Genomic DNA, 19526 nt, shown 5'->3' with positions numbered 1-19526 from the left:
TGCAGGTTCAGCTGAACACGGGTTAAAAGGGGGGAAACAGGCTTTACACGCTGAAGTCTGATTGGATGTCGGGGAGTGACGTTAGCGCTGTACATGTGAGAAAACTGCCTCATCTGTTGGTGCTGGACTATACTTCTGAAGGTGAGAAAAGACCTCTGAGGAACGCTTTGAGGCTACATTAGCAGCTAGTACCTGTAAGCTAGCATTCAACAGCCTCTTCTCCAACCCAAGGGTCAGCAGTTGAGTTGCACTGCGGGTAATGTAGGCGCCCAGGTTTGATAAGGTATAAAATGATGGTATCTCTGGTCCCACAGCATCGATTTGGATATGTTAATACCCTTTTGAGCCACAGCTAACCTTTTCCAATTGAGATGAGGCCAAATCTCAGTGTTTTTAGCACTTTTTGCTACACAGCTGTTGGATAATAAGATGACCATGTTGCTGTCTGTCAGTCAGAAAATAAGCCAAACCACACATACCATCATATATCAATTCACATAAGCAGGGAAGGACAGACTTTTTGCACTCATTCTATTTATTTAAATTTATTTAAATTAATGAGAGGTTGGCAGAAGAGTTATGAACTTGGGCTGCAGGCGTTTTTTTTTTTTTTCTCAAGTTAGTAAAAGGGAAGGAGTTTATGAAAACCAGGAACCAGATCTCTCGCCGCTTTACAAAAGCATGCTGAGGCCATCCCGTCCTCTCTCGCTCTACATGGCTGGTCGTCCACTCAGAAAACACGTAAAAACAGCATTTACAATAGTCATATATACAAATATATAATGTATAACACGCTCACTCACTCAGAGAGACAGACACATACAGTCAGGGGAAAAAAATTTTAAAAAATCAACTGACATAATGGAGCTGCTCTCCTTCACGTGCAGAGCTCTCCACCTGCACCGCTAACCGAAAGGCTGATTGGTTGCGCTGCATCGACTCTACTTCCTGTCGTGACGCACTGTGCGGCATCTCAATTTGCTCTGTAATTAACGCCCAGCGTGCGTCAGGTTGGATTTTTCACTCTCTCAAGTTGCTCCTGTGGATGCGAAAATCTCCCAAACTGGCCCTTTAAGCGGCGCACACGTCCACGTTTGTAAAGCTTTGTGGGGCAAGATGCGACAAGTGGTTCAACACCAGCACGCGCACACACACACACACACACACACACACAATAATCTTTAGGACAGCGCCGTCTACAAATGACTTCACAGTGCAATGGCAGTTTTTTGTTAAGACAAATGTATATAAAAAATGCATCCATCTGTGCTATCCGTCCATCTGCTTTCAAGAGGAAGTCGCAACTTCTAGAGTACTAAGAGGAGGAAACTGCAAACAGGAACATGACGCCGTTGGAGTAAGAAAGAATAGCTCCAGCAAACGCTACCTTACCTCACGCCCTTCCCTCGCTTCCCTGTTTTAACCCCACATCAACTTCCCGCAGCGTGCCTCCATCTCTCTGTTTACAGAACACACCGGTGACTCCTTCAGGAGGAATGTGACAACAAAAATAAAAATAAAGATCCTTTACAAAGTTCACCCTGATCACTTAATACTGTCTCTGACCCCCAACAGTGAGCCCCTTATTCTCTGAGTGTCCCCCCTTATATACCTACAGGTGCATGGAGGGGGGGAGGGGGGGGGGGGGGGGGCTATGCTAACGTGACTGATTTTGGGATTACACTACCTTCCAGTGAGTGTTCCTTGCATAAACAAAATGGACGAAGCAGGTGGTTGGGGCTGAGTATCATAAAGTGAATCTGCCTTTGCCAGGAGGAGAAAAAACAAATTCCTGTTTTTCCTGTTTTGGAATCAAACACACACGCACAAAAAATGCTTCGCTTTCTCTCCCAAGTTAGTACCTGCTCGGGGACTTAAAATGAGTGTGTGTCTGTGGCTCGAGTTACGTGTGTGAGGGTTTGTTTTTTTTTATGTGCTCCTCCCTCCCTCCCTCCCTCCCGGTCGTCCGTCCTTCCGTCCGTCGCGTCCGGTTTCCGTCACACGCTCAGCAGCCAGAAGAAGAAGAAGATGGCCACAAACAGGAAGAGGGAGTCTTGCCAGTTGTTATTGCCGTTGTTGAGGTTACCATTGCCTTGGTGATCACCTGCATACTGGTCTGATGGGGGGGTGGAAGGGGGGAAGGGGTTATTACATCAGCATCTCAGGGGAGAGTGTGTTTGCATCTGTGCTCTAATGATGTCAACAGCTGCGCTCAGATGGAGCTTTTTACTCACTAATAATCAGAATAATCCGACCACAGTCAGGCTGAGAATCACACCACTGTGTTGACATTTAAACTACGGCCACAGAAAACTCTGGATTCTGATTGGCTGGAGGATTTTTAACCTGTGTACAGGTTTGTTTGGAGTTCTGAATAAACATGCCAGTATTGATCTGCAGCAGCAGTGAAAGAGGACAGAAAACAGAAAACGTTCGCAGGTTTGTCATTTACCTGTTCTGTGAAAGGGGTCGTTAGCGTTGAAGACTGTGGTGAAGAAGCCGAACGGGAATGCGCCGATGCCGAAAGACATGTGAAAGCCGGTGTCCCCGAAACCCTGGAACATCTGCGCACAGACGGGAGAACAGTTTAAGCATCGGACGAACACAGAGCAGCATAATGAGCAGTGAGAAGAGGCCTGATTGGCTCACCCCGCCTCGACTCTCCGGCTCTGTTCTCTGTCCCTGAGGCCGAGGGGGAGTTTTCAACCTGAACGGCAACAGAAAGTCAGTCAGGAGGCGACCGCAAGGCACAACATTCACACACAGCCGCAAACGCTCATGGGATACCTGGGGTCCTCCTGGCTGGAGCTCCCTCTGCCGTACAGCGGGATGACTTTCTCTCTGCTGATGCCCGCTTTGCAGACGGGACACTGCTGCCTGCTGGGCCGGGTCTCCAGCCACTGAGAGGACGAAGGAAGACGGAAAATGTTCATGATGCACATCAGAGTCTGTCGCGTCCCTGAAGCAAACCAAGCCAAATGACCGCTAATGCTTTCTAATAAAAGTTTGTGCTGCAACAGTGTAAAACTAAAGATTTAACCCAGCAAATGTTTTGATTGTCTGTCCTGCAGTGCATTCACAGGGAGTTTTCCACATAAGGCAGCAAAACTCTGTAACCTCTACTAATCTACGCAGTGCTTATGCTGAGAGCAACGCACGGCTCCTCACATTAAAGAGCTGCAGTAAACAGAGGCATTAAGTGCATTAGCGTCTTTAAGCTGCACTAAGTCAACTGACAGGTGAAGTTTCCATGCTGAAGTTACGTCACGCCGATTAGACGACCTCGCCGAGCGCCGCAGGCATCGTTAAAGGCCCGCTCACACAGGTGTTTCCACAGACATCGTCTGACAGACCTATTTTAATCTACTGATGTTTTCTCCATTCAAGTTAAAAGTTAAAAATTAAAGTATATTTCTAGAGCTGAAAGTGACATGTTCAAGTTTTGTCTGAACAACAAAACCACACAGATGATTTTCCTGCTGTCGACTGTCCAACAGTCCAAAATCCAGATGTTTAAAGTTGACATAACAATAAATCCGCCATTAAAACTGCTGCTGGTTCATCTTCTGTCCACCAACTTCTCATTTCATCCACCAGTTATTAATACGTGGAGTTTTATGTCCTCAAGCATCACAAAGCAAAGGAAGGCGTGACAGAGGAAACGCTCACCTGATGAAGACAGGGCCAGCTGTGGAGACAGAAAAAACAAAAGGTTAATCTCCATTCTCACAGAAGCTCCTTCCTCTTCTGAGCCAGCTGCAGTTAAGTGTGTTTCTGGTAACTCTTAGCGTTGTCAAACTGGTCAGATTTTTCTTTGCCAACTGTGAACACCCCGCCTAAGGAAGCCCACCCGGCTAGAACAACCTGCTCCTAATGAGGTGGCTGATTAAAGTCATCCCTGCTCCCCATCGTCACTATTAATTGGCTCCATCTGTTGTCAGCAGTTAGCAGAGTCTTGGCTCGGTGGCCGCTGGCCAGGCCGACCTGCTGCTGTGTTGTGGGAGCAGAGGATGCAGGTTTTGGGGGGGGGGGCACCACATCAGTTTTCAGGAAACGGACAATGACACAGTGGTGAAAATGCTTTTTCCTCTTCCACCTTGCACAGAAATCAATGTGCAATGAAATGTTTTCCCCTGTGTCAACACGGCCTTTTACGAGCCCCCTCCCCACCCTGATAACAACCATAAGCATCGTCGACTCCTCAGCAACTTCAGCCAGAGAAAAATGGTTCATCAGCAGCGACGGCTGTTCTCACAAAGATTAAACCACCTGCAGTATAAATCCAGCACAGGTAAACAGTGATAAACTGAACTACAGCTGGTGACTGCGTGAGATTATTCCTCCAGCTGAAGCACAGAAAGGTGATTTTACACATTTCATCAGTTCAAAAGTACCGACAGGAAAGTTAGATTTCTGACTTTTCTTTGCTTGGTTTACCCTTTACAGGATTTCCACGGTGTCTGCCTTGTGGTTTTTAATTTTACCAAACTAATCTGCACGTATGAAAGTGCTCAATACCATAATCCTGCGCCATAGTCCACGGTGCATTCGAAATGTAAAATGTTTTCAGGGCTTAGTTTTGCTCTAAGACCTCAGTTAATTAAAGCACGCTGCACATACAGCAGTTCATCCACTACAGGAAATTTCCAAATTTCTGTTTCCGTGAGGTAAGCGGAGCTCTTTTCATTAGCTGAGATGACATCCTGAGGCGAATGTGGATGCAGCAAATACACACACGTAGCAACACGTGCTGCTGAAAACTCCTCTTTTTCAGTTTCTTTGAAGCGTCTCTTTTGCATCATTTCTGACTTCACTGTGCTCTTAATCTCTCCACATGCGTCTGTCAGACATTCCTTCACAGATAAACAGACCGTGCTGACGAACAGGCACGACTTGTTTCGACACTTACAGTACTTAACAAAACACGAGAAACCTCGCTGCCTCAGGTGGGCCCGACCGAACGCCTCGACATGAGCGTGACCAAACTCACCAGCTGAGCCAAACAAACCATACAGCGTCAATCTGCAGGCTTTTACACGCACACACAGTTGAGGGTTCGCGGCACGGCTCAGTGTGCTCAGTATTAGTGTAACGGCAGCTATCAGATGGCTGCTGAGAACGAAATTCCTGTGGATCCAAACAGCTGAACAAAGCAAAAGGCCCAAGTTAACATAACAAGCTACTCAACTCCGATTAAACATGTGGCCACACGTATAACCGAGCGTTTGTGACCTGAAAATAACTGCTTAATTTCCAGTGAGAGGCTAAACAGCCTGACTGCGGAGTGTTTGCACAGACTCCACTATGTGGAGCCGTTAAAGGAGCAACAAGTAGAGGTGTTTACTTAAATTAGCATGCTAACCAGCTCGTGATACCACTGTGTACCTCCAGAGCTGGCGGTGAGTCACTGTGGCGTCCAGAAGGAGCACAAACACCTGAAGGATACACCTAAAGCTTGTGGATGCCCTCAGGCTGGTTCAGACGCTAAAATCTTGGCATCTGAACCAGAGCTTAGACAGAAATGGTCCACCTGAAAGACTGTGCATCCAAACACAAAAAAACAATGAAGTGAACCACTGAACAGATGCATGGCTCAGTGCAGGCGAGGGGCTATTTACAAGAAACCACCTCTCTACAACACTGCCCTTTCATCCACTCACAGTTGGCCTCATGTGACTCCAACGACTGCAGGTACGCAGGAGCAGCACTAACAACCCAGGTGGTATCAATGACCACGATAACGACCCCACAGAGGGGAACAACCCAGGACTCAGCACCAGTCAGGCACAACTGAGGAAGAGTCACTCACTACGTTTACATGCAGTCAATATTTGGGTTATGGTCAATATTCCGGTATCTGAAACATTCGGAATAACCTGTTTACATGCGTGAGCAAACAGGGGTAATCAATTGGGATATCCCGATCAAAACAGCGATGCACAGACGTGTCGACGCACGGAGAACGTCATGACGCAATGCCCGTCATTTCAGCTTCTTCTTCCGGCATCCAAAAACAACAACAGCAGCACGGTGGATAATACCGTACGTGGTACCATATCCATGCTACCTGCACTCAAAAGACCAAGATTCCTTGCGAATAGAACATGCGCAGAACACAAATTAATGTTCTGTGCAATTGGGATATTCCAATAGGCGTATACAGGACCAAAAATTTGGGTTAGAAAAGGAGCAACCCAGGGGTTATATTCCGGTTTTTAAAAACCAAGGTTTTTAAAAAGGGTTATTGGTGTTTACATGGCTGTGCACAACCAGGTTATTGCTGATATTCCGGTTATGAAAGGGTTACTTGACTGCATGTAAACGTAGTGACTCATGTGAGTCCAACGACTGCAGGTACGCAGGAGGAGCACTAATCTACATCTACTGTCCTCAATGTTGGGCTGCAGCTAACCTGTATTTTCATTACAGATTCATCTGATAATCACTTTCTGGATTGATAGATCAATCTTCAGGACATCTTGTTTGTCTTGCTAACAGTCTAAACTCCAAAAACATTCAGTTTAGTCCCATAAAGCAGCAAATCCTCACGCCAGAGAAGCCGACAGCACAGAATGTTTGAGAGTTTTGCTCAAAAAAAAAAAAAAAGCAAACAAAGACTTTAGTTTCAGCCTCTCAGCTGTGAGGATAGTTAGTCCTCAAAAAATGATTTCAGGAGAATAATTTAAGAAAACAAAATAACTCTGCGGGACTTAAATCTGCTGCCGCACGTTAAACCACTTCATACGTCTGACCGGCTCAGATCACTGTGCATCTTGCAGGTTTTGCTTATGCAAACGCACTTGTCCTAAACCTTGCAGTCAGACTCGCTGACCGTCGCCTCTCTCTCTTCCCGTTAATATCACTTTTCTGCATTTCTGATTCGATCACACCAAGCTCTCATTCAGCCTCGGTGGAGAAAATTCACTGCAGCAAGTCGCTCGAGTGGACTGTAAAGATGTCACACGCTAATTAACCTCGAAGTATTTAAGCGGCGTTAACGTCTCTTCCACACAAATCCTCCCTCTGGACTCGGCGGCGGCAGCGCTGCTCTCGGTTTCCTTTCAGAGCTTCAGATCTGAGATGGTTCAGCTCCGCCCGCTCATGAGGAGCGTGCTACAGTCTCCTGAAAAGTTTGTCGCATTTCAACACAATCGAGGGGAAAATGCAGTTTATTGCGAAAGCTTCTCACGCTGGAACAGCGGCACGGATACTGGACTAACTTGACCTTATTTGAGAGGATTCGGTTGTTTTGCTGCAGCTGAACTGATGCAGCATCGCCAGGAAGTTGTCCGAAAGCAAGTTAAATGTCCATTTGTTTGACGTACAGCCAGACAGATGCAGAGTTAGAGTGTAACTCACACTGAGGGCATCGGAAACACAACATGTGCCTGACAGGCTGATCTGAAGCTGCATCCATTCAAGAACTTCTAACGGAAACAAGACAGTTTGTAATTAAGCTGTAATTTTGATCTGAAGTTGCAGCAGGCGATCTGGCGTCAGCACCTTTCATCCTTGCTCACGGTTTCATCATCAGTTTCATCACGTAACACAGAAGGTAAAAGAGACGAGGTTGGGGTGGGGGTGGGGGGGGTAACATAGCAACTGAGTTACATCAGGACCACAACACAGGAGCGGCAACTGCGTGGCAACTGCAGGTGTCACTGGATGGGGTGGAAATTTTACATTCAAGTGTTCACACTTAAAAAAAAGTTAGTTTTTTTCTTTAACACTTCATTTAAATAAAAGACTTTGGGGTCTTAAACTTAGCGTGAACATCACAGTGCTCTTAAGTTCGATTCAGTGTTGGCAGTTTAAGGAGTCTTGAAGAGTGATCTATAAATCTCAAATCAAGTAAAAGTGACAGCACCCGTTGTGAGACCTCCCCTCACATAATGCAAACACTGATGAGGATTAATTAAGGACGAGCCGTGGATGCAAAGGCGACGGAAGAGGAGACTGAACCAGGCGACACGAGTCATTCGGTCGATTAAAGCAAACAAAAACACACAAAGTCAAAAGGGAAGGGGTCTAACTCCTCACACCTTTAACTGATCGTTCCTACCAGAAAACTGCGACAACCAGCAGGAAGCTCACTCCCGACAAGTCTGGACTTTTTTTAGATTTCAGATCATTTCCACACCAAAGTGACGTTTCATAACGTCTGCTTTTACGTGTTTTTTTTTTTACTTCTGATCAAAACTGTTCTCTAAATGAGCTGCTGTAAATCAGAGCACTGCTGGTCAGAGCTCAGTTCTTCAGTTAAACTATACAAATAACATGTTTCTGCTTTAATTTTGCTGAATCATTTTCAAATAAAGCACAAAATAAGGAATTAGTTTGCAGGCTGGGTGCAACAATAAAAGTTAAAAGCCTGTTTTAGGTGAAGTATGCGACATTGGGTACACGATGCTCTTACGCAGCTCATTTTGTCGTCTAAACCTCACTGTCGACGAGGAGATCCCGACTGTAATCACTGCTTGCGAGCTTCACCTGTGGGCATTCCCCGCTTCCTTAAACTCCACCTCACTTCCTGTCACCAAAACACGTGCACACCCACACAGATCATTATCATCTGGAAGAACGAACTGCGACTGCAACTCCACGCTCTTGGCTCTAATGTCACTCCGGCCTTGACCGGCGAGCGAGCGCGGCCGGCAGTCAACACACAGCTGAACGAGCCTCAAGCGTGACGTCACTGTGCGAAAGTACAGGTTTTCAACACAAAGTCGTCTGAAGGTTGAGCCTCGAGCGATTGTCCCAGAGCCCAACTTCACATCTTCAGATGACTCGTGTTGTCCAACCAGCTGCCAGAAAACCAAAGCCATGTATGTCAGAGTGGTTCGAAATCAGAGAAAATCCTCACATTTGAGAAACTGGAACCAGGGAACTTTTGGTATTTACAGTTTGATTTTCCGTTTATCAGCTAATTAGTTAATGAGCTAATTGATTTAGCTCTGCTGGGAGCCTGACAGCAGCGTGTCTGCACACACTGTCACCCTGTCCCAGATCTCAAAGCTGCAAATGATCCCCAGACTGAAGCAGTTAGTTAATGTGTCACAGTGTGTGCGTGCAGGGCGTGTGATCCACTGGCTGCTGCTGCTGTGACCTCCGACCTCCACCAAACTGTGTGAAATGATCAGCCTGAGCCACGGGATCACATCACCTGTGTAATTAGTGATCGGCCTTGATCCGAGCCACTTCAGATAGCAAAGACGCTGGTGGTAATGTGGGCTGAAGTTCAGCCACGCTTCATTTACAGCTACAGCACTGACAGCAAACCAACACCCTCTTCACTAACATCGAGCAAGCCATCTTGGCCGCTGTCATCTTCAGCATAATGCGGAGACAGCCGACTGGGACCGAACCGCCGGGCGTGACAGAACTCAAAATGACAGTAAAGAGGCCGCACAGACGGACAAACTACACTCCGGTTCGGTGGGCTGGACCGAAACAAAAACAACCGTCTCCACACACCAAAACTACCCCCCTTCCTCCCGCCTCGTTTCGTACCAGAACAAGTGGCCGCACATACTGATGACAGCGTCCCTGGCAGTGTCCAAACAAATGTTGCACTCGAAGGTGGCTCGCTCCCGCTCCCGTTCGCCCTCCCCGCTGCCGCCGCTGCTGCTGCCGCCCGGCCCGTCGCGGTCGTTGCTGCTCTCTCCGGCCGGGAATCCTCCTCTGCTGGCCGGCCCGCCGTCACTCGAGGACCGGGGATCCGCGGCCGCCATAATGTTTTCTGTACAAGAAAGGAAGGTAGCGCACCAACCCAACCCACACGGGCCCGAGCCGAGCTAACGTTAGCCGTGAGTCAGAGGCGACGACAAGTGTCACCGGACCGGAGCTTCTGCTGTGGCTCTACCTGAGGGAGGACTTCCGTTTCCGGGAAAAACAGAGGCGAGGGGCGGGAAGAATAGAAACACCACCCCCCTCATAATAATAATAATAATAATAATAATAATAATAATAATAATAATAATAATAATGTTTTTTATTATGTTAATAAAACAGAACGCAACATTTTATAATAATGCTATTAAAACAAGCATAATTAACTAATTTAATTAAACAAAATTAAATCAGAATTAGAGTTTACTAACTTTTTAATTCATGGCCATACTGTCATATCCCCTGCGGGACAAAAATAAAAAATGTGACAGGTAGTGTACAGTTGTGTACAATTAATCCAAACATTAAAGTCAAAAATCTGATATAGTAAATCAGAGTTATGAGATGATAAATCTAAGTTGTTAGATATAAAGTCAAATTATGAGATATACTGTGTGTACTTGACATGCAAATTGCACTTAGTAAGTTAAAATAATGAGTTACTATCTTATAATTGTGACTTGGCTCACAGTTCTAATGTGCCAGAAAATTAAATTAAAAAGACATTTAAAAAAACGAACCTACAAATAGTATTCAGTATTTTAAAGCAGTTTTTTCTGGGCTACAGGTTTCTTTGTCGAAAAAAACGGTCGGAATTTTTTTTTTATTAACAGCCGGAACCTTCCTTCATATATTGTTTTCGCCCGGAGTCATAAGAAGTAGGTACCGCAAGCATGTTGGTGTATACTAGAAACGTCCATGCTTAAGTATGTGAGGATAGTAATTTGGAAATTTGTTAGAAAAACGTCCTTCAAACGAGTCAAAGATCAAACCGGAAGAATCGCCTTCAACGGACATTTTAACGTGCGTCACAAACTGTTGTTCGTGCTTTCTGAGGAGGACAAAAAGAAGGAAAAAGGCAGCCATTCCTCTGACTTTACCTACCAGCCACCATGAAGATCAAGCGACAGAAACAAGCCAAGAAAACCATAAGTTTCTACAAATACAACTTCGGCTTCAGGGAGCCTTTCCAGATCCTCATCGATGGCACTTTCTGTCAGGCGGCTTTGATAAACAAGATTCAGATCAAAGAGCAAATGCCCAAATACCTGATGGGGGAGGTGCAGCTGTGCACGACAAAGTGAGGAGATTTAGTTCACTGTGCATGCAGGTTACATGCAAACACCCTGTCTTATCTAACATCCCATGATTTTACCTGTGTTCATCCTCAGCTGCGCACTGAAGGAACTGGAGACTCTGGGAAAAGAGCTGTACGGAGCCAAAATCATCCTGCAGAGGTACCAGGTGAGGAGATGTCCGCACTTCAAGAGCCCTGTCCCGGCCTCCGAGTGTCTGCTGTCCATGCTGGAGGAGACCAACCCACACCACTACTTTGTGGCCACACAGGTAAACACGAGGACAGCACCCAGAGGAAGGAGAAATGAGAAAAATCAAGTTTCTAAAAAGGGATCTTGGGACTGTCGTGTGTAGCATATCTGTAAATCTACAGCTTGTGGATGTATGTATTGTGCTTCAGTAGTACATCTAACTAACTTGTCTCCTGCGTGTTTTCCAGGACCGCACAGTAACAACCGGCCTGAAGAAGATCCCAGGCGTTCCTCTTCTCTACATCATCTCCAACACCATCGTGCTGGACAAGCCCTGCCAGACGTCCCTCGACCACGTCCAGGCCGTCCAGCTGGGAAAGCTGGTCAGCCCGGCGCAGCAGCAGAGCATCCGCAGCCTGAAGGAGGAGCAGGGCATTGCCCTCAAAGACGGAGAGAGGCGGGGGAGGAAGAGGAAGAGGAAGCAGAGCAATCCCAACCCTCTGAGCTGCCTGAAGAAAAAGAAGAAGAAAGGCGTTCCGACGCCGCCGAAGAAGACTGAGCAGGGGGAGAAGAGGAAAAGGAGTCGACACAGGAAGCGAGGAGGCAACACGCCCGCTCCTGCCGTCACTGATACGTAACAGAGCAGGAAGACAGAGACTTCAGCCAGTTTGTTTCCTTCACAAAATAATTACTCTGCACATTCACTTCTTGTCTGTTTTCCTGCTTAGAATAAATCAATGTTTATTACACAAAAATCCATTTGAAAATACTGGTTATGGTATTTGTTTTATTTTGAAAAATTCTGCAACAGTTTCGGGCACTCAGGACTTACAGGCATGGGACTGAAACCGTTCACAAACATGCCAACATGTTTGAGATCGAGAAGACTTGCCTCAGCCGTTATACAAAATAAAAAAAGCAGGTTTACAGGCACATAGTTTAAAATTCAAGATGCACTCAGACGTGACATACAGTATATGTGGACATGGATATTAAAAAACGACGCATTCAGGTGTCTTTGCAGAAGCACAGGGAGGAAGTCACAGCAGCTTGGTGGTTTGCTTTTTTTGTGATTTTTGATCAGTTTAGAGTCCAAACCACAGTGTTCGTATCAAATACGTCCATTCAGACTTCACTTGATGATCTCATCAACTCATTCTGGTGATTAAAAATCCATTATAAATAAAAAAAAAAAACCAACTCATTCTATTGTTATATATCCCATCAATAAATAATTATTGAACAGAGTCTACTGGATTGACACTGTTGAAGTTACTGAGGTCATTTTAAGAATAAAAGAGCAACACGGGAATAGAAATGGATTCTGGAGCAAGTTCACCCATATAAAGTACTTCAGGACAGAACATGCAAGTGTGGCTGAACACTGATGTTTACATGAGCTATAGGTTCAAGCTCTGAAGCTCTTTTTTTATAAGATGTGTCCCAATTCCACAGTACAGACAAATTAAGTACAGTATGTACTAATCTTACATAGCTTTTGCAGGTCGAATACAAGAAGTCACTGTACAAATGATGTGTTTGACTTTCTCATCATTACTCTTAAATATAACCCCATTCCAAAAAAGTTAGCATGCTGTATGCATATTCATTGATTTGTACTACTCAAACCCTGCTTAGAATGAATATGTCTCATGGATTTGGGACACAACTATAGTTTTGCTGACTGTGAGGTGGAAACAGTCGATGATGCAAGCCAGGCATTTGCAAACACACCAAGTTTGAAGTCTGTAATGATTAAAGTGCGACACTACAGTTGTATAATGGTTAATTGCTGGTTGAGTCTGCACATCACTACTGTAGTAACTGTTTAAATATCCTCTTGCAGAGACTGGATATACTGCATGCTCCTTTTGGCTAAAGTCAGTGTACACGAGAGCCGTCAGGTGAGAACGTTTTCGTGCAGTTGTGGGACAGACGAGCCTCAGAGTAACATGGCTGACTGGGTTCTCACTCCCACAGCAAACATCTAAAAATAGATCCCGTTTAACTTCCAACAACGTCTTATAGTGTTTTTCAAAGTTACTGATATCTACATGGAAAAAGGCCAAAAATGTGAAAACAGTAACTCCAAACTCACTTTCTTTAAGGTACTTAATAAGGCAGGTCTTCATTATAACAGATCCAATAAATAAATGAATAATAAATAATAACAAAAGTGTCGATTGTTTGTTTTGGGGGTTTTTCATGAAAGAGACTTCTTAATAATTCAACCACGTTATTCAGACTTCTTTCCTCCCACGACTGCTTGGCATTCAGATATTACGGACAGAAGATAAAACTCCACATTATTCACAAAATTAAGTCAACAACAGAAGAAGAGTTTACCAGACAGCCGGCGCTGTGATGAAGAGACGACAGAGTTTTTTATTTTGTTTTCTAGATGATGTGGAAGCGAGGTCCGGGCGTAGCTATGATGTCGCTGTACGGCTCCTCCTGGACGAGCTCCACCGCCTGCTGCTTCTTCAGGACCAGGAAACTGTAGAACTTAGCAGCTGCCTGCTTCTTGTTGTTGTTCCTGCACAGATCCAGCAGGCTGACCGACTGAGCCCCTGTTTTGGCCATCACCCTCTGTGGCAGCACGAGAGAGAGAGTCAGGACGAGGAGGTGCTTCACATTCAAAAACATGTTTTAAAGTCATTCAAGCAGCTATTGCAGATATGTCCAAATACATGTAGTATCAACAAAAGCAGCCATCATTACTCATTATTATAGTGTGATGGGACCTTGTGGCCTTGTCCAAGGTGTTGCTGTTTGTTAGTGGCTTTAACTTGAGATATAAAAATGATTTTGGATGTGATCAAAACATAAATTCCTCTGAGTTGTAGCAACAAGATATCATCCTACTCTTCTGGTTCTCCTTATAGGATGAGAGCAGATGCATACCTGGAGGCCATGGAGCATCTGCTGGGTTCTTTTGTTCCACCTCCTCTCCTCCTGGTCCTGATCTCCTCCCTGTGCCTCCTCCTCCTGACACAGAAAAGCACAGTTTCAAGCACTAATAAAAGCTACCTACTATGAACATAAAATGAGTCTGTGCTCCCTAACTCTGAATAAATAAATGAAAAGGGATGTGAAAACTCCAAAATCCCACAAGTAGAAGTGTACTGTACAAGAGGATCTTTATATCACCTCTTCATCAGAGTCGTCATCGTTCTTCTTCTTGTCCTTGTCGCCAAGCAGATCCAACTCTATCAGCTGACTGATGTTGGTGTTTTCCTCTGGGGGAAGATCCACATTGGATGGCTCCAGCTGCTGGGACACATTAGAGGCTCTGGACCCCTGCTGCTGTTGTGGCTGCTGCTGCTGCTGCTGCTGCTGGTCCAAAGCTCCCATCTAGAGAAGAGAGTGGACAGAGTATACCGCAAATACAGAAAGAGTAGCGATTGGAGTCCTTACATCAAAATATGGGCTGATACCAGATATAGAAAAGGGGGGGGGGGTGGTGAGCATGTGTCTGTACTCACAGGCAGGGCTGGTTCTGTGTCCTGGGCTTTGCGTTTGAGGCCGCGTTGGGAGGACGGAGGAAGCATGACCGACTCGTCCAGCGTGGTCCTGCTGCCTTCCACGGCTGAAGTCTGCAGAGCATTGGCCTCCTCCATGATGGTCTGGTCTGGAGGGGAAATGAATGTGAACAAACTGGGGTACACCTTTCCATTTAATAATAGCTAACAAGAAAGCTAATAACAGCTAATAAGATTAGCACACCAATATAATGGAAACACTGGAAACACAAAGGACTCATGCATAAACACCCATTTCTTACCCATGATGTCTCTCTGCTGGTGCGCTGCTGGTTCCTCTCTGGGCACCTCCGGGTTCTCCAGGTCCTTGAGGAATTCAACCAGACTGTCAGCCTCTCCACCTTTCCTCCTCTTCCTCAGCTCGTCTGGTACCAGTGGTGTCAGACACCTTGTAAACATCTACAGAGAGCAAAGAGACAGACAGAGAGGACATGCAGGAGGATACAGTGGTTGAAGTTACCTCTGTGCTACTCTGTACAGTTATCCCTGAATAACTGCCCATCTTCACGTTACCTTCAGCAGCCTGGCATTCCACAGAGGCTGAGCAGGGAGGGAGAAAAGCTTCTCGACTCCGCCGGTCTCCTTCCACATCATCAGCTTCTTGGTGGGGGGTGCCAGGTCAAGTGTGGTGACGATGTCAGAGTAATCAGACAGCTGTGCGCGGATGGTTTTACTGTCCAGCTCCTTCACGCTGTCCACAATCAGCTTCCTCTTGCGCTTTGCCTTGGTCTCCTTGACTGCACAGGCCACAGGGAGACGGAGATGAATCGGCTCAGTAAACCAAAACAGCTCTGATATTTGGAGCAAAATGGCATTTTTATATAAAGACATTGCTCCCGCGTAGTTCTGTGACTGCGCAGTTGAACTATTCGCCACATTCATCATTTTCCACATGTTCATGGTAGCTTTATTTTATCTGCTGCTTCTCTCTAATCTCTGTAACCCTCTGCCACCAACGCGATCTGCTATGGTACTTTTACTACAGATCTACGTTCAAGACATGATCTTGTCCATGCTGAAGTTGTCCAATGAAACCAGCTGCATTACCTGTGATGTCGATCGGCTCCAAGGCGAAGGTCTCTTCCTCATTGTGAACCAGGGTGGTCTGCTCTGCCTGGTCTGCCATGGCCGGTAGGGGCTCTGTTGGGCCTGAGTCTGGACTATCTGGGGCACCCGCTAGCAACACACAATAACAAGGCTGGGTAAAACCAAAGCTACTGCAACACAACATAAAACACATCATTTCAGGCTGCGCTGCTGAGGTTCTTTGTGGAACTGACCTGACAGAGCGTCAAAGTCGTCCTCATCGTCTCCATGGTCCTGAGGCATCATCACACTCTCTGTGATGGCAGGAGGGTCGTCAAAGATGCCGCCTCCATCCTCATTACTCAGCAGCTTGTCCACTACGTGCAGAGATTCGGCCGTTCAATTACTGCAATCAAGATAACTGTCACGACTCACGTCACGTCTACATCACTGACAGGATCCTACCCAGCATGCCTCCCTCGTTGCTCTCCATTGGGTTGTCTCCGAAGTCGTCCTTGTACTGGTCATCGTACTCCAGGTGGTTAGCCTTGTCAGCCATTGTGTTAGTTGCACCCTCGGCCTCAAGCAGCAGGTTGGAAGCGGACGCTCCCATGATGTCCACCTCGAACGCGCCCTCCTCCCGCATCATCTCCCGGTCGTCCATGCCGAAGTCAGCTGCGCAACAGAAGCGTGTCTTTACAGTACGTCGCGTACATCAAGTGACTGTGAAGCATGATACTACTGAACAAAGGCTCGAAAGCTCAGAAGACAGATGCCCACCAAAGTCATTGTCCTGCAGCAGGTTGAGGTTGCCCACCTCCTCTCTCATGGTGATCTCCTCCACTCTACTCTGGTTCAAGTTGAACTGCTGAGCAACGTCAATATCACTGCACGAAACACACCACACGGTCACATCATACAACGCGTCAACCTCAAATGTCAAATCCTGGTTTCTGTTTGTAGTCCGAGTAGTACTGACCAATCACATTTGAGCTGACTTTACAGGTAAACAGTTGGGTGGAGAGCAAAAAGAGGTGGAACGCATTGGCTGAAATTCAATCTCAGAACGTGTTAGATTTAGCTTTTTATGAGCTTTTTTAGTTCGGAGAGCAAAAGTGAAAGAAAACAAGAAAGAAAGAAAACATTCATGGTTCGACAATATCTATGAATGATCAACTTTACTGGGAAAATAATAACAAAAAAAAATATTGCATTGGTTTTGATTTCTGGACGCACAGAGGACTCACTCGAGGTCTGGAAGTGGCTGATCAAAGTCATGGAACTCCTCAGGCAGCGTGATAGCGTTGTAGGCTGCTTCTCTGTTCTCCTCTGGAAGATCCACCACACCTGAAACACCACAATTTAGGAAAAGAGTTGAAAATATTAGATAATGTTGGCGTGTGTGCCTGTGTTTGTCTGCTCAGTGTGCACTGACATGGATAAAGCTACAACATTAACAAAACTGCAAACTGTCTCTCTCAAGAAGCATGAGAGAGGCTTCAGTCTCTGACAGGAAAGCAGAGACTTTGATGCATCTGTTACATTTTGTCCCCGACCTGGTCTGAACGCCATCTTGATCTTGATGAAGGCCTCGTTACAGTCTGCCAGCAGGTACTTGGCCTTCCTGTGGTAGATCCTCACCACCCCCAGCAGCAGATGCCCTGATGTCCGTAAAGCCATTTTCACCTGTAAAAACGACGGTTAAAAAAGGGCATGTGCTGACATCAATAATGAGGAATAAACCTGCAGCTTTTTATGTAAACTTTGTGTCAGTACTCTAAAACCAGTGCCGAATGGCCATCACGTGCCCTAAAGTGTGTGTAAGAACTGCCCACTTACGTCTAACCAGGTCACAAATATACATTTAGACAATTAAAACATGACTCTCCAGTGAAGGTGAAGACCCTGAGGCATTACCTTGGGTGAGATGATGCTCTCCACGCTGCTCTCCAGATTGCACTCAAACACATGTGCTTTGGTCAGTTTCTTGTCCCAGTGGGCCGCCAGCCAGATTTTGGCCAGCGGCCCACGTTTGCTGAGGACAAAGTGGGCATAAAACATCGTCTCAGCGCCTTCTCATCACAGGGGAAAGGGGAAAGGGGGAGTCGTCGGTCCTGGAGGGGGGGGACACAACACAACACAACATTCTTCATATGGCTGAAATCACAGCTTGAAAGGACACATTCAGCGTGTGGTCCGAGCTTCGGCAGACACGGCGGTCTAGCTGTCATAGCAGGGCACAAGGTGACTGATTAAGACTTTTCTAAACCATCGTCTGGTATGGCAACAAACCCCATCAGGACCACACAGCCCTGCACACTGTGGTGAGGGTCCCTTCATCTCAGCACTGTGCTGTACACTATCTGCACACTGCAAGAGCAAAGCAACTTAGTAAGTAAATAAAGTAAATTGAGTAATGAGCTTGAGGTGCGAGTGATTTGCCTACTACTGTTGTCATGGTAACAAGTGTCAAACTGAACTTTAATACTTATAATTAGCTCCATCTTTAGCAGCTACAGTATCAAAGTAATGTACATGTTATAATTAAAAGTCAATAATAGGATACACATGATTCTGAAACTGACTATTCTGCATAATGAGTACTTTCACTATCTGTACTTTAAGTACATTTTGATACTAATACTGTGGTACTGTTACTTTTACTTAAGTGAAGGATCTGAGTACTTCTTCCACCTTTGGATGCTTGTCAATTAACATTTTACTGTGAAAACACTTCAGTAAATGCTAGTAATTTTTTTTGTACTACAGTGCAGTAACGGAGAGCTTAACGTCATCCCACCACTGTGAATAAACGAATGATTGACAGCCTGTGTGTAACTGTTAGCTTTACCTGCAGCTCTGAGGCTAACGTTAGCATACCTGCTGGTATTACTGCATAATTATCGTCACTACAACGCAGAATGGTGCAGTAACGTCACCCACAGGTGAGTCTGTCATTTCCCCGCAGGCTGGGTTTTCTGAAGGTTAATGTCGTTCACAGCAGGTGACCTTTACCCGTTACAGTTACAGTAACGGTTAGATGCTCCGCGCTGCCTCACAACAGGTGATGATGCAGTTAAGCTAACGTTAGCCGCTGTCACTCAAAACCAACACGGACGCTTTTCAGTCCGCGCCGACATGTTTAACTCACAGTTTCACGTCCACGTCACGCAAACACCTGTCGGACTCACCGGTGAGACGCTTGGCGCTTCTCTCGCTTTTTTTCCCGTGGTGTCGCTGCTGGCGGTGGCCGTTTCGCCTCCACCCCTCCTCACACTAAAACAAACAAGATGGCGCCCTGCCTCTGCCCCCCCACCGCAGGATGCGGAGTGGTGCTGATGAGGGGGAGAGGGAGGGATGCTGAGCTCTGCACCTGTGCACGCTCATCTGCTCACCTGTGTGCACTGCTGGAAAAAAACTGAGTACATTTATCTAAGCACAGTAAATACAGATTTGAAGTACTTGTGCTTTACTTCAGTATTTCCATGTATGCGTCTTTAGAAGTGCTCTCCACTACATCTAAAAGGCAAGTATTGTACTTTTTACTCCACTACATTTGTCTGACAGCTTCAGTTACTAGTCACTTTTCAGATTTCACTTTTTCACACCCTTTCTGTCCACCGTGAAAACCACGTATCTCCAAATTCGGTGATTCTGAATTAGACGTTTTCTGATAAGCTGAAGGATTACGTTTTCCTTTGTGGGCTGAGAAAATTCTCCCAGCTCCGAAGCTAAACAAACCATTCAAAAACTTTGCATTATCTGGAAAATGCATTGTCACAAAGCTGAAAACAGGCTGTTT

The 19526-nt window shown here is 45.9% G+C and overlaps 3 protein-coding genes across 3 annotated transcripts; 1 reads left to right on the top strand and 2 right to left on the bottom strand.

Annotated features, from left to right (window-relative positions):
• Positions 1-585: 585 nt before the first annotated feature.
• rnf5 (ring finger protein 5) lies at positions 586-9872 on the bottom strand. The gene is made up of 6 exons (XM_070985405.1): positions 9511-9872; positions 3670-3688; positions 2788-2900; positions 2650-2707; positions 2453-2564; positions 586-2116 (listed from the first exon to the last, which is right to left on the bottom strand). Exons 1-6 carry the CDS (start codon positions 9729-9731, stop codon positions 1998-2000), a joined length of 642 nt encoding a protein of 213 aa, XP_070841506.1. The 5' UTR covers positions 9732-9872; the 3' UTR covers positions 586-1997.
• A 652-nt stretch (positions 9873-10524) lies between these two features.
• On the top strand, positions 10525-12406 carry utp23 (UTP23 small subunit processome component). The gene is made up of 3 exons (XM_070984424.1): positions 10525-10969; positions 11061-11235; positions 11405-12406. Exons 1-3 carry the CDS (start codon positions 10782-10784, stop codon positions 11792-11794), a joined length of 753 nt encoding a protein of 250 aa, XP_070840525.1. The 5' UTR covers positions 10525-10781; the 3' UTR covers positions 11795-12406.
• On the bottom strand, positions 11924-19130 carry rad21b (RAD21 cohesin complex component b). The gene is made up of 14 exons (XM_070984422.1): positions 18916-19130; positions 17642-17838; positions 17281-17410; positions 16972-17071; positions 16505-16611; positions 16190-16399; positions 15979-16101; positions 15746-15874; positions 15212-15435; positions 14941-15097; positions 14642-14787; positions 14307-14510; positions 14061-14144; positions 11924-13745 (listed from the first exon to the last, which is right to left on the bottom strand). Exons 2-14 carry the CDS (start codon positions 17783-17785, stop codon positions 13554-13556), a joined length of 1950 nt encoding a protein of 649 aa, XP_070840523.1. The 5' UTR covers positions 17786-17838; positions 18916-19130; the 3' UTR covers positions 11924-13553.
• Between the last annotated feature and the right edge of the window lie 396 nt (positions 19131-19526).

The sequence above is a fragment of the Chaetodon trifascialis genome, chromosome 17, assembly GCF_039877785.1.
Source record: "Chaetodon trifascialis isolate fChaTrf1 chromosome 17, fChaTrf1.hap1, whole genome shotgun sequence".
Classification (NCBI taxonomy): domain Eukaryota; kingdom Metazoa; phylum Chordata; class Actinopteri; order Chaetodontiformes; family Chaetodontidae; genus Chaetodon; species Chaetodon trifascialis.
The sequence above is the reverse complement of the archived record's forward strand: the minus strand, read 5'-3'. Positions and strand labels throughout refer to the sequence as shown.

What these genes read in the sequence shown, in the direction of transcription:
- rnf5 (XM_070985405.1), bottom strand. Translation starts at nt 9,731, where the DNA reads ATGGCGGCCGCGGATCCCCGGTCCTCGAGTGACGGCGGGCCGGCCAGC. An exon ending in AGCCGGAGAGTCGAGGCGGG is followed by an intron (nt 2,565 to 2,649) that starts GTGAGCCAATCA and finishes GTCTGTGCGCAG; the next exon opens with ATGTTCCAGGGTTTCGGGGA. An exon ending in CGACCCCTTTCACAGAACAG is followed by an intron (nt 2,117 to 2,452) that starts GTAAATGACAAA and finishes CCCCCCCATCAG; the next exon opens with ACCAGTATGCAGGTGATCAC.
- utp23 (XM_070984424.1), top strand. Translation starts at nt 10,782, where the DNA reads ATGAAGATCAAGCGACAGAAACAAGCCAAGAAAACCATAAGTTTCTAC. An exon ending in GTGCAGCTGTGCACGACAAA is followed by an intron (nt 10,970 to 11,060) that starts GTGAGGAGATTT and finishes GTTCATCCTCAG; the next exon opens with CTGCGCACTGAAGGAACTGG. An exon ending in ACTACTTTGTGGCCACACAG is followed by an intron (nt 11,236 to 11,404) that starts GTAAACACGAGG and finishes CGTGTTTTCCAG; the next exon opens with GACCGCACAGTAACAACCGG.
- rad21b (XM_070984422.1), bottom strand. Translation starts at nt 17,785, where the DNA reads ATGTTTTATGCCCACTTTGTCCTCAGCAAACGTGGGCCGCTGGCCAAA. An exon ending in CAACGAGGGAGGCATGCTGG is followed by an intron (nt 16,102 to 16,189) that starts GTAGGATCCTGT and finishes CTCTGCACGTAG; the next exon opens with TGGACAAGCTGCTGAGTAAT. An exon ending in GGAATGCCAGGCTGCTGAAG is followed by an intron (nt 15,098 to 15,211) that starts GTAACGTGAAGA and finishes TGCTCTCTGTAG; the next exon opens with ATGTTTACAAGGTGTCTGAC.